At 42.3% G+C, this 13,221-nt stretch overlaps 1 protein-coding gene across 1 annotated transcript in view; it reads left to right on the top strand.

Annotated features, from left to right (window-relative positions):
• ptprub (protein tyrosine phosphatase receptor type Ub) overlaps positions 1-13,221 on the top strand; it is a 174,350-nt gene that overhangs the window by 151,422 nt on the left and 9,707 nt on the right. Inside the window, exons 19-25 of the mRNA XM_073486118.1 lie at positions 2,403-2,439; positions 3,319-3,416; positions 6,046-6,162; positions 7,026-7,180; positions 8,002-8,137; positions 8,844-8,993; positions 11,279-11,593. Coding sequence (XP_073342219.1) covers positions 2,403-2,439; positions 3,319-3,416; positions 6,046-6,162; positions 7,026-7,180; positions 8,002-8,137; positions 8,844-8,993; positions 11,279-11,593 — 1,008 coding nt within the window. The remainder of the gene's footprint in view (positions 1-2,402; positions 2,440-3,318; positions 3,417-6,045; positions 6,163-7,025; positions 7,181-8,001; positions 8,138-8,843; positions 8,994-11,278; positions 11,594-13,221) is intronic.

Genomic DNA, 13,221 nt, shown 5'->3' with positions numbered 1-13,221 from the left:
TTACAGGTATTTTTTAAGGTACTCTGCAGTATTTTCCCACTACAGGTACTATTCATTTAAAGTAAATCAATAATGAGAATAAGAATAGCCAGCCATCATCCATCACTGTCACTAAGTAAATTAGTGAAGGTGTTGTTATTTATGAGCTATGCAAGCGTCAAACCTGCATTTTAGATGAATGAGACACTTGGAAATAACAGCTATGTAAGCTACGTGAGGCAGGGGTTCTCTACTTGGAAGTTATTGTAAACAACCATTGTGATTGGTTCTCTCGGAGCGCAGATCGAAATCGCTGGAGTACTGGAGTTAATATTAGAAACCTAAAGAATAAGCACTTACATTACATTGTTACTCTTTTTTGAAAGATGCTTGTCATAGACACAAAAACAAGCCGTGGTCATGCGGCGTGTCCCTCCTACGCTGCTGCAGTGCAACATGCAGTGAAATGCAAAGATTATAGCCATATTTTTAAAACATTGAGACAGCCTCGTTTTCCAATTAGCAACATAATGTGTGAGCAACGGCAGGGTTTCTCTCTGCTCTACTTTCTTTAAATAGAAAAATCCCTAACGCCAATTTAACCGTAAAGAAGAAGTGTGTGCACTTGAAAAACCAAAACCGATAGATTAGAGTAAATGAAAACACAATGGACTTTGGTTTTAAATTCCCTTCAGAATTGAGTGCTCCAGTCCTGCTGTACTTACATAAATACACACACACACACACACACACACACACACACACACACACACACACACACACACACACACACCTCTTCCCACCTGTCTGTGACCATAATTCCTACTTACCAAACGCTTCTCTCATTAACTAGCCTATATGTCTTCTTTTTCTACTCCCCTCCCCACTTCCTCGACCTTGGACCCTGTAGATTCGGATTAACAGGGAAGTAAGTACTTCACTGCTCGTTCTTCTGCCTGCCATCGCTCTATTTTTACTCTTTTTTCCCCCTTCTTCTATTACCCCTTCCCTGTTCTCTTTATCCACTATCCTCTATCCACAAATGCTCAAAGGTCAGCCTGTTTCAGGTTTGTGCACATTTGAAAAAAAAACCCAAACAAACTACAAAACATGCCCTTTTAGCTAATGATTTTAAATGAACACAAGGAGATGTGTCCTCCCCGGATAGAGGACCCTGCCGCCTTTGTTAGTTCTCATAAGTGGCCAAGACTCAGGAAGTTTAGTTGCTATGGCGACCGTCTTAAGTAGAGGAGAGGTAACAGTCATGCTGATAGTGTTCTGCGAGGGCCAGAGGAATTGTGGATAGCAGGGCAGCACAGCACCGGTCATCCATCACCATTTCAAACATGTCCCCAAATATCTGACTGGATGCAACGTGGTCAGACTCGACATATTCGTAAGATGCCCTCTGCAAAAAGATTAAAAAAACCTGTTATCAACATGGATTGCTCCATCATGCTGATTGGATGAGAGCTGGTGGGCTCGGGCGTTTATTCCGATTAGTCCTGACCTGCCTTCTCCGCTCCACACAGTCACGAGAGGTAATTGGGGCATCAGTTTTCCTTCCAGCTGCTCCTCTCAAAATGACAATAAACCGTTAGCCACAACATCCATGTGGGGATGTTTTCAAAGGGCTGTGTCTCGGAAACAGCTGTCTCCTTCACCCTGAAGAGGTTAGATAAGCAGTGCTTATTTTTAGGAGGACTTCCTTTGAACAGTTTGCTCTTCCTTAAAGTGTTCATGCTTTAAAGTCCTTCAGGTGGTCTTTGTCATGTTTGTTCCCCTCAAGGCTTTGAAATGACATCTCATCGTTCATTCATATTCACCTCATGCCCACCATAGGAAAATGTCTGTCATCTATATCAAAGGCCGCCACCTCCTTTGATATGAAGGATCTCAGTATACTTCACTGTACATGTCAGAGTCTGCCTTGCAAACTATTTATGTTAGTGATGCTATCATGCTTTTATGTGAAACCTGTGTGAGATATTCTTCCACTCATTTGACTTGAGTGGAGTAGAGTACATATTGCATCTTGAGTGAAAACTGATTTGTTTTTATGGTACAGCAGCTTGTCAAACTGTCACTGGGATTCAGTCACTGTTCAGTCAGCTAGTCCAACTCACTGTTGGAACTACTTTTGTAGAGATTAATCAGCAGTTTGTCAAAACCCAGTATTTACTGTGTGGTGCCTCCACTGCTCCAGACTCTCTCTGAGGGCAAGGAGGACTGCAGTAGGTCAGACAGCGCTGGAAAATTATACAGGAAATGCAATTCAAAGTAGCAGAGAGTGGGTCAGTAGGAGAGCAGAATTGCAGGGACGAAGGGGAGGAAAAGGGTGAGACAGAGCGACACCCTCCCATACAGCTGTGCCTGAGGCGCAGATGGCTTACTCAGCATGTCATTCCTCTTCTCTCTTTCAGGGCTACCATCGATCCAACCACTTCATCGCCACTCAGGGTGAGTGTCCCAGCAAGGCTATAGTGTTTATGTGTGTGTGTGCGCGCATGCAGGCTGGCGAGTATCGTTTGTGGCGGTGTAATAAATTGAAGATGATCCAGCCAATGAGCCTACTCATGTACAGTCCCTCGCCAAAACCATCTCTCTGGTAGATTGTGCGACTACCAACCCGTGAAGGCTGCGCTAGTGATGTCACCAAATTAATCTTTGGAACAGGTTAATGATTAAGCGCTCTAATTATAGCTTTTTATTCCTGGTGACATGTGCACCGGTGTGCTCGTTGTTGGAGAGAGAACCTTTAGTTCACCCTCCGTGGCGCTAATACAAAGTCGCCGTCTGATGGACAGTCAGACTCAGCATGTGCCTGCGTTCAAAATTTCCCTCCGCTGCGTCTAAACCCCACGAGGAGTGTCGGTTTCTAGGGTGCGCCCATCACAAAGTCACTCAAGGTCTGCTCATGTGCTTATCTTGCACCAAGCCCCCCCCCCGCCCCTCCATTACAGAGACGCAGAGATGAAACTTGCAAGAAAGAAAAAAAAAAACGTCAGCAGTGTTTTTGTCTCTCTGAGCATTTCTTCCCTACGTGATCCTCGTTTTAAAGTTGTCTCTCGCCTCCTAAACGTCTCCTCCTCGGATGACAATGAGTGAGTGATGGTCCACCCGGCTTTCATCATCAGCTGCTGCTGTTGTTTTGTCACCCGTCACCCCTTCCCTTCTGCCTGGAATTCCCAATAACTTCATTGACGAACCTTTAGCAGTCTGAGGAAGGACACTTAGGTCACGATAATACAAGATTTCACAGCAAAAACACTATTATTTAGGGTCAGGCTGTGATTGTGGTGTTTTTATGTCTTTTTCTCTGTTATTTCTTCCCACCAGGACCCAAGCAGGAGACTCTGTATGATTTTTGGAGGATGGTTTGGCAGGAAAATTGTTTCAGCATCGTCATGATCACCAAGCTGGTGGAGGTCGGCAGGGTAAGAGATGTGCCCCCACCCCCCTTGTCATCACCCAGTGCTCAGAGACACCCCACAATCATCACAAGGGAACAGGCTTTTATGTGTTTGATAAGTATGGACCTCACAGGGCCTTGCTGTGCATACAAACAGCAGCCTAAAAGCTGATCATTTTGGTGAAGCTGTCCTGCATTTATGTCACACCACAAATCGCAAGCTGCTTTTGCAGTAGAGACCCTGACTTAAAACGTTAAAGGAGTAGTTCAACATTTTGGCACACTGCTGAAAGTTAGAGGAGGAGATCGATACCACTCTCATGTCTGTTCACTAACCATGGCCACCGTGTGAATATTGTCTGTACCAGGTGTAAACAGCCTCTAAGAAGCTTCAGCAAGCAGTCTGTTAGCTTAGCACAAAGACTGGAAACAGCTAGCTCTGTGCAGATACAGTAATAAAACCTACCTACCAGCAGATCTGAGATGAAACACATGAGCAAAATGTGAAACTGTTCCTTTAACCTTGTGTTCAATATTCTCTGGGTGGCAACTGAATATCAAAAAACATCAAAACCAGCAAGTTCACACAAAGTCGTCAAATACGTGCATTCTAAGGGATTGTTACTCAGATTATCTCTGATTTGTCTGTTTTGAAAACATCATGAAATTGCGATGGTGTTTTATAGAAATTCACATCTTGACTGTAATGATTATAGAGTCCATAAAATGTGCTATAAAATACCTGTGATGCATAAAAATGTCTCCTGAGCCACATATCTACGACTTCTGTCCTTGTATAGACACAGCATGACTACACAGGTTTAATGGCTACGCTGTAGTACTGTTATTTTCCACCTCACATAAATACCCGTAGTATATGAATTCTGCTCTAAGCACCCCATCCTTCTCCGTCCAGGCAAGAGAAATGTATTACCTCAGTGGATGGTTAAAATGACACCATTTTTCTAGCAGCAGCTCCACAACCAATTTGGTTCTCCATCTAACAATTCTGGGAACACTCAGCAAACGAGGACCGGTCTGTGTGGCTGAATCCAAATAACACCTCCATTAAATTAAAAAAAAAATCTCCTTTGTGCCTGGTGTTGGTGAAAAAGATTGCTGCCCTCCCGTTCATTATGCTTCCCACCATTATGTGATCATCGTGCTTTTCTTTTCTTTGCCCTCTGAGATGAAGTATCTGCAGAGGAACAGCATGTTTTTGTTCCTTCACACAATGTGAAGTGCAACCTCTGTACGTTCTGAACTTGTTACATATCACACCAATATTTCTCTGTTCCAGCAAATGAAGTACTTCATATTTTTATTATTCTAGTAATATTTTATTTCTTTAGCCGTCGAATAATTTGCTAAAATTATTTGTGTGATATCAGGCAGTCAAGCTATCATATGTTCACTGTATGATTAGAATTCACAATAACAGTATTATTGCAATATATATATATATATAGAACTTTTTAAGAATAATGCTGTCGTTAAAATTAATTGTTTACGGTTTCCAAAAAACTTCCACACTGGCGAGCTGGCTTTTTTCGGGTGACTGTAGTGTCCAATTTTCATCTGCCACCACACTGTGGTAGTAGCTAGCTAGTAACTGTGTGTTCTTCTTCTTCTTTTATCCATTTTGTGGCGGGTGCCAATCAGTGTTGAGGTGCATTTCGACCACTTCTGTTAAGCAAGAACGGAAAGAAACAGAAATGATTTAAGAGGCGCTGTATTGTTTAAACGATAGCATCATATGTGTGCTAGCGACATGACCATATCACGTTTTTTGTCAGTATCAGTATATCGTGACACCCCTACTGTCATATATATTTTTTATGACGGTATCTTACTATGCATTTGCGCTGATCTTATGATGATATGATGGAGAAGACTTCCATAGAAATCTGAAACTGGCCAAAGGAAGGCCGAGAGGTGACATTTGATCTGATAAGTCTTAACTTTAACCTGCAATCTGTCACTCTGCTCAATCACAAGCAAATCTAGTGACCTTTGTTCAACAGTTTTAGTTTGTGCTTGACTCATCATCTTGTCAGTACAAGAGCAAAAATCACATTTTTGACTGGAGGGAAGCTTTAAGTTCACAATGTAGCAGCCTTAAATACCCAAACAGCATTATTTAATAGAAGAGAATGACTGGCATCACATTTCATGGAAGTAATTCATTGGGCGTTTTTCCTTAGATATGAAGCCATTTATAAGGTATTCCTCTGGAAGAGATTTAGAGAAAGTGCTCCTTCACAGTGAGGCGCTGGAAGATGTTTGGATTGGGTACTTTGAGCCTGAGATATTTCGAATGAGGACATGGTTGAAGCCATTTTAGAGTCCACCGGATCATATTGTATCACAAAGAAAATAATTTCTTGTGAGAGAAATATAACATTTTGTGGAAGGCTGGATGCTTTACGATGTATGTTGACCTCACTATAATGACATTTTAGAATGTGTTGTGGAAAAAATAGGTTGAAATGAAATCGAATGTTGTTGTTTGTACTGGAGAAAAAAAAAACTCAACCTTCGCAAGACTCTTTCAAACAGATTTATTCATGTAACACCATCTGCATTTATGCTGGAACATTTTCCAAGAATGTCAACATGAGGTTCAGCTCTGTCGCTTCACTTTCCTTTAATAGGTGAAATGCTGTAAATACTGGCCTGATGACAGCGAGATGTACGGCGACATCAAAATCACTCTGCTTAAGACGGAGACACTGGCTGAATACACAGTTCGCACCTTTGCCTTGGAGAGGGTAAGTTTATCCAAGACTTACGTTTTGCCTGCCGTCTTTTGCTTCTGTTAATTCTTGTTGTAATATTCCTGAAATTAGAAGTAGAACATTAACAGAGGGGATTAGATACTTGACGGGATTTACAGCTGATTGGTTTGAGGGCCACGTGTTAAATTGAAAGGAATTAACACCAGCAGATATGTGAATGCCCCTGCCGTCTTTCAAACATAGCTGTTACACTGTTTTGCCCCTGATGGCCTCCATCCTGTCAATCTCCCAGGGGATCTCCCACTGGAAGGGCTCAGAACAGTGCCGTGGTGACAGTGGCACAAACACAACATTATCATCACACTGTCACAGTCGCTCTCCATGGGCACGCGCTGCTGCTTATTCAAATCGGCATGAATTTAGGAGCTGGTGACAGCTTGTTTTTCATAGCTCTTTTCCTTTCTTTTTTTGGATTTCTGTCTTCGACAAATCTTTGCTCTGCGTCGCTTTACTTTGTCATCTCTGTACAGAGGGAGAAATTGCTGTGTGACTGCAGCAGCCTCCCAGTAGAGAGGAGAGACCTCCCAGCTCTCCCTGAGCTCCGAGAGCCTCAGTAATTCCTCTCTGCGTGTCTGTCACACGGCAGCTGCTGCTAGCATGTGATGCCCAGAGGCCTAACTGTCCTAGAAGACCTAACACCCCACGTAAATAATGTCCGGGTTGTCCTCACGCTGAACCGAAAAATCTGTCACATCTATCACGGAGGGGAATGTCTCTGAATGGATGGGAGCATGTCTCGGTTGAAACAGGGCCTGTGGGCTACTTTGGTGAGGATGCAGGCCACGTAAATGTTGTGTTTTACATGTAATGTTAATGTGCACTGTTTCTGGTGACAGAGAGGATACTCAACCAAGCATGAGGTGCGTCAGTTCCACTTTACATCCTGGCCCGAGCACGGGGTGCCCTATCACGCCACTGGACTGTTGGCCTTTATAAGAAGAGTGAAAGCCTCTACACCCCCTGACGCTGGCCCTGTGGTGGTCCACTGCAGGTAATGTGATGCTTAGCAACTGTTGTAACCTGTAGTGCTGTAAAACCAAATGAAATAAAAGAAAATCTCTTTTAAACTATTAAAATATTAAAATTCCTTCATTGTGACAGCGTGGTCATGTTAGACCTGTTAAAAAAACAAACTCTTAAGCGTTGAGGCATCAAGCCTTCGTCGGGGAGTCAAAACCAGCTAAATTTGAGTCCCAGAAGCTCCTACCCCCTAAGTTTTTCATTTTTGGTTCACGGAGGTATTTTTTATTTATTAGTAAGATATAATATTCTCTTTTGGGAGACCTAAGGACCTTAAGAATAGTCATGCAAACCTAACTCTTATTAATCAAGATTTTGAAAACCATTAGTAGAGGCTCCTTCAATTAATAAAGTGTTTTACCTTTTTTGTGTGTTTTACTTTTTTTGTACCTTTTTTAGTCCATTAATTCAGATTTAAAAAAAGCCTCACAGTCGTGCCAATTAAAGGAAGCGCAGCCAAAATATAATGCAGCCAAAATGACAAAACAAGATTTTCAATAATTTCATGCCACTTTGCTTATAAGAAAATAGTGTAATAATACCTTGCATATTGGCAGTAAGGTAGTTGTGGCCTAGCTTGCTTGTTTGCCCGCTAACGCTAGTGATAGCTGGTTGAATGACCCCTGCCTTGTACGTTTAGCACTTCTCCGTCACTTTTAAATCATGAAGTGCTCACAACTTGTGCTTCTGAGCAGACATACTCTCGTGTAAACATTTTTACTAACTGGAAAGTGTCTTCATTCAATGCTTTAAGACACGCCTGATTGATGAAACATGTCCTTTGTGTGGCAGTGTGGGGGCGGGCCGCACCGGCTGCTACATCGTGCTGGATGTCATGTTGGACATGGCCGAGTGTGAAGGCGTGGTGGACATCTACAACTGTGTCAAAACCCTCTGCTCTCGCCGCATCAACATGATCCAGACAGAGGTCAGGTCACCTGCACAGCCAGGAAGCTGCTTCACATTCAAACGAAGTCAATTTGTCTCGCACATATTCAGGAGGTTACATCCCTGGTCACAATACGGTAACCTCTCTCTCTGCTGGAAAACTTCAGGAGAGTCAGGTTTTAAACATTTGTTTTTCCCTCCTGTTGTTTGGAAATTCAAAGAGCGAGGGGGGGGGGGTGTATTATCATGGTACTCCCCCTCTGGGACTTAGGTAAAGGTCATTGCAATAGTTTCAGAGAAAAGACTCACATTGTCTCGCAGTGTGCTGCGCAGGCACGTGCTGTTCTTTAGATGTGAAGATAATTTACATATTCACCCCTTATTATGTAAATCTGACATTGACTTGGTTGTTTATTACATTTGTAGTTATTTGCAGGGGTGCTCTGATTAAATGCACACCGCATGTGTTTGTTTACTTAGATGTGTTTATTTATTCTCCAACAGCTTTGATACACCTCCAACATTATAGCACATGTTTAATTCAGAACGAGGCAGGTTATGAGAAAGCTCTTCCATTCTTCATATTGTTTGATTGTTTATTTACATCTACATATGTTCCGGCATCTGTCACAGGCTGCCTCCTTTGTAATGACTGTTTAGGTGTTTGCAGCTGAATAACACACTCTCCCGTGTGTCAACCGAGACCAACGCACAGAACTCAATTGTGTTACCTGTTGTGATTTCAGGAGCAGTATATCTTCATCCACGACGCCATTCTGGAGGCCTGCTTGTGCGGCGAGACGGCCATCTTGGTGAACGAGTTTGCGGTCACTTACAAAGAGATGCTGCGAGTGGATTCTCAGAGTAATTCCTCTCAGCTGCGGGAGGAGTTTCAGGTCAGTGTTTGTGCTGGACGGCAGCGGCGTGACCTCCATCAAGTTCTAAGCACAGTTTAATTTTGTTCTAATATGCAGCTATTAAATCCTGGAACATGCAAACATTGTCAATTACACAGCCCACACACTGTAATTTGCATTTATAATGCAATTCATTAAATATCAACAAAACTCTTTCATTTACCTTAATGGATCCTAGAAGCACTTCTACAACTTCAGTTACTTTTAGTCACAACAATATAATATCAGTTCTACCAGCCAGGACTATTAATACTACAAATAACAGCACGGACATACTTTCATTCCTTTTGCACATACCTACTTCCTGCTACTACTGTTACGTATAATAATGCAGGAGTAATAGTCGTAGTTGCTGATGATTTAAAGGAGCAATTTGTAAGAAATGCTAGTAGCTCAGGTAACCTTGGAGCAGACAGCCTCTGAGACCATAGACACCAGTTTGAAAACAGTGGATAGAGTACAGAGGCCATTTTATAGTGGCTCTGACCAAGACTAGGACTCAGGGGATGAGAAGACACGCTAGACAGGGACAGGAGAGGCATGATGCTGCAGCTGAGAGAGAGAGTCGGGCATCTGCAGAAAAAACAGTGTGTATTGCCGGGCTATTTTCACATTGTTGTATTTTTGGAAAATTGGTGAAAAAATATCCCCTTTCTTAAAATTTTGTGGGTTTATTTTGTGTACTTAAAGGTGCAACATGTAAGAATCGGCCTCCTCTCAATCTCATTCTCTTTAATCCATTATGTAGTGATCTCGCAGCTTGTAACTCTCCCAGCTGAACGTGTTGGGGCCGTCAGACAAGTGTTAGATGTCGCTTTTTGCCAGTACAAAGGGGTATTATGAGACAGGGTGGGCCGGGGCTAACTGGTTAGCATGCTAACTTCAGTAGACAATTCTGTAACACAGCACACAGACTGTAAACAGACAGTTTCTTCACAATCTGCTGATAATGTTAGTTCATTTGTTGAATTTCGTTTAACTAAAATTCTGGCCATATCTTGCAAATTGATCCTTTTAAAGCTAACGGTTGTCATTGGATGGTGATACAGTCACATGTACAAGTGACTGTACGAGTATCATATCTGGACGTTTGTGTTGCATGTATACTGTTGTGTACTTGACACCCGCCCATTGAGGTTAAAACAGCCTGTTTGGTATTCAGACAAACGATACACTATGAGTGTATCTCCTCTGTTGTGGAAATGATGTACTTCATAGCACAGACATCAACAGCAGAGAGTGCAGAGAGGAGCAGACTAATGGACGTGTTTCCTTGTGTGCACGTTGCATGTATGTATCTATAAATGCGTGTCTAGTTGTGCAGGATGCTGTTGGCTTCCTTTCGCTTTTTTTGATTCGGCATCACTGTCACTTAAATCCTCTACCTGGTTTGTAGGAATGCGGATCCAGAACATTTTATTAGATGGTGATTAGGAGAGAGGAGAGCCAGCTGTGTTCCCACATGCTTTACCTGCCTCACCCACCTCCCTCTGCTGCAGCAGCCACATTGATTCCAGGTTTAGCATTTCAAAGTGATTCTGAAAAAGACTCACGCTCTGCCTTTAATTTCATACGGTTTTTATCCTTATAGGAATTATGACAGATGCATTGCTCAGAATTAGGGAATTGTACTGTAGGTGCGACACTATGATTACAAACTGTTGGTTCTTCATAAAGCCAAATGTTACAAGCCTCGCTTTGATCTTGTAAACTTATCCGTCTGACATTGTCGTTGAAAGCCTCTCCACCGCCCCAATGAGCTCTCTGTTTGCCTTTTACTCTGTCATCCTGCAGAAGGCAAACAGCCAACCGGTAGCACTGAGATCAGCAAGTCACAGATCTATTATTGATGCCCTGTATTAATGATCCAAATATATTTTTTTCACATTGCCTAATGTAATTACGGACAAATGAACAGAGAGTTCATCAAAGGAAATTGGTATGCGGTATTTCCTTTTGAGATATAATTTAGACTTCATTATTCAAATATAAACTTCATGGCCTAATATATCGTTTATTCTCTTAAATCGGTTTGTCAACTTGGTGTTCGGAATATTAAAGATGTTTTCATTTTACATTATTATTCTTGGCATCCTCTGCGTCCCAGTCCTCCCTCCTTCCATCTGATTCACTTCTCTTTCCTCCTCCTCCTCCTCCCTAACGTCTTTGACTCCTCTGCTGTGTCTCACCACTCCTCACGTCTTCCCACCGTTTAAACATTCTCTTCGCTTTCATCTCACCTCTTTTAACATTTCCATTTGCAGACGCTCAACTCTGTGACCCCCCACCTGGATGTGGAAGAGTGCAGCATTGCTTTGTTGCCCAGGAACCGAGAGAAGAACCGCAGCATGGACGTCCTGCCGCCCGATCGCGCCCTGGCCTTCCTGGTTACGACAGAAGGGGAGAGCAACAACTATGTCAACGCTGCTCTCGCTGACAGTTTCCACCGGCAGGCTGCTTTTATTGTGACCCCTCACCCGCTGCCGGGCACCACGGCGGACTTTTGGAGGCTGGTCTTTGACTACGGCTGCACGGCCGTGGTCATGCTCAACCAACTCAACCAGTCCAACTCTGCCTGGGTAAGGTCAAAAGTGTTATATACTGTTTTATTGCCATCGATTTCCTGGACGCTACGAGGAAAGAGAGACGCAGCAAAAATGCTTGAGTTCACTCAAACAAGAGCTGTTTGCTGTACTAGTTTTTACTTTCAGTCTCGGGGTTATCTGAACTTTACTTGAGACTTTTCCTTCACTCTTTCTGTATCTTACTTTGCTTGGGATTAGTTCCTTCATGCCATTTTGCTGGGCTTTGATCCCTGACCACATTGATCTCAAGGCATGACTAGATAACACCCGCCCCAGTTTTTCCTTCCCCTCCTCAAGTTACATCTCTGGAGAATAGGCTTGCTTCACCCTCCAGCCACATCTCAGGGTTCTTTTTGTTGGCGTCCCACTTTTTCTCATCAGCATATGGCTTTCTCTGTACTACAATATTCCCTGTTCTTTCTTTACCACTTGTAATAATAGCTGTAATAATGAGTAGAAATGTAATACAAGATTCAAGTTCAAGATTCAGTTGAATATACAGTAGAATATGCCATAAATTCATTTTTAAAAGGAGATTTTAAAGCCTTGGCTTTAGCCGGAGCTCCAACTGCAGCACTTGAGCTGGTAAATAAGGACTTAAGGGCTCTACTAGACAATCAGGTGCCATACTGAAGAGGGATTTAAAGGGCGGCAATAGATCCTAAAGTCTATTCTAAGTGTGGGCACAGAAATCTAATTATATCTCATAGTTTTTGTCAGGATTTTGGTACCTAACCGTTCAGGAAATCGAGCCGTCCTGAAGTTCTACAGTTAAGACAGATGAATGGGTCATTACATAATGAAGCGTGAATGAAATGTTAGCGTGTAAAATAGTGCGAGTGTCTTAAAGAAAGGAATTATTTAATTCTTCAGATAATTCTCAGGTGGTAGAAACAGAACTTAATAAGCACACAGTTGTAATATGGGGATAAGGGAGCTCAGGCTCTGATCAAATATAACTCCTCATTTTTGAGCAGAAGGAACAACATTCTCTGTCAAAGAGCCAAAAGCTGGCACAACTTCACTACAGACGTGTTCAGCCAATAATTAAGATCTTCTCTTTGTTGGACTTAAGCTGAAGACTTTGGCAGACATCCAGTCCTTAATTGCAGATAAACAGTTGTGCGGAGTTGACAACGCTGTTGAATAATTCAGCAGTGCTGGGACAGGTATGACTCGATATCATCGAGATAGTGATGGAAAGAAATTAGAAATGTTATGCCGTCTTATAATGAAGCCGAAGGACAACATGGAAAATAGGGAAAAAGATGGGTGTGACTTTTTTTTTCTGAGAATTCTGAGATTAAAATCAGAATCGTAGTTTTGAGAAAAAAGTCAGAATTGTGAAAAAAACAAACATCTAACACTTATCCTCTTCCGCAGAGATTAGACTTTCCAGCACAGAGCATTAGATAACACCAGCTTTCATCAACATATCATTACAAACTGTTACCATGGCTTTCTCAAGTACCTATTCATAATCCTATATTACCTTGTATTCACACCTCTATAATTAATATCTGTATAAATAACGAGAAAATCACCAACGCAGAGACGTTGGAGATAATGGCTTATACAGAACCTAGATTTAGTTTTTTGGGCATAAATGCAAGATTTACAAG

The sequence above is a fragment of the Pagrus major genome, chromosome 17 (assembly GCF_040436345.1).
Source record: "Pagrus major chromosome 17, Pma_NU_1.0".
Classification (NCBI taxonomy): Eukaryota; Metazoa; Chordata; class Actinopteri; order Spariformes; family Sparidae; genus Pagrus; species Pagrus major.
This window is presented reverse-complemented; position numbering and strand designations above follow the sequence as displayed.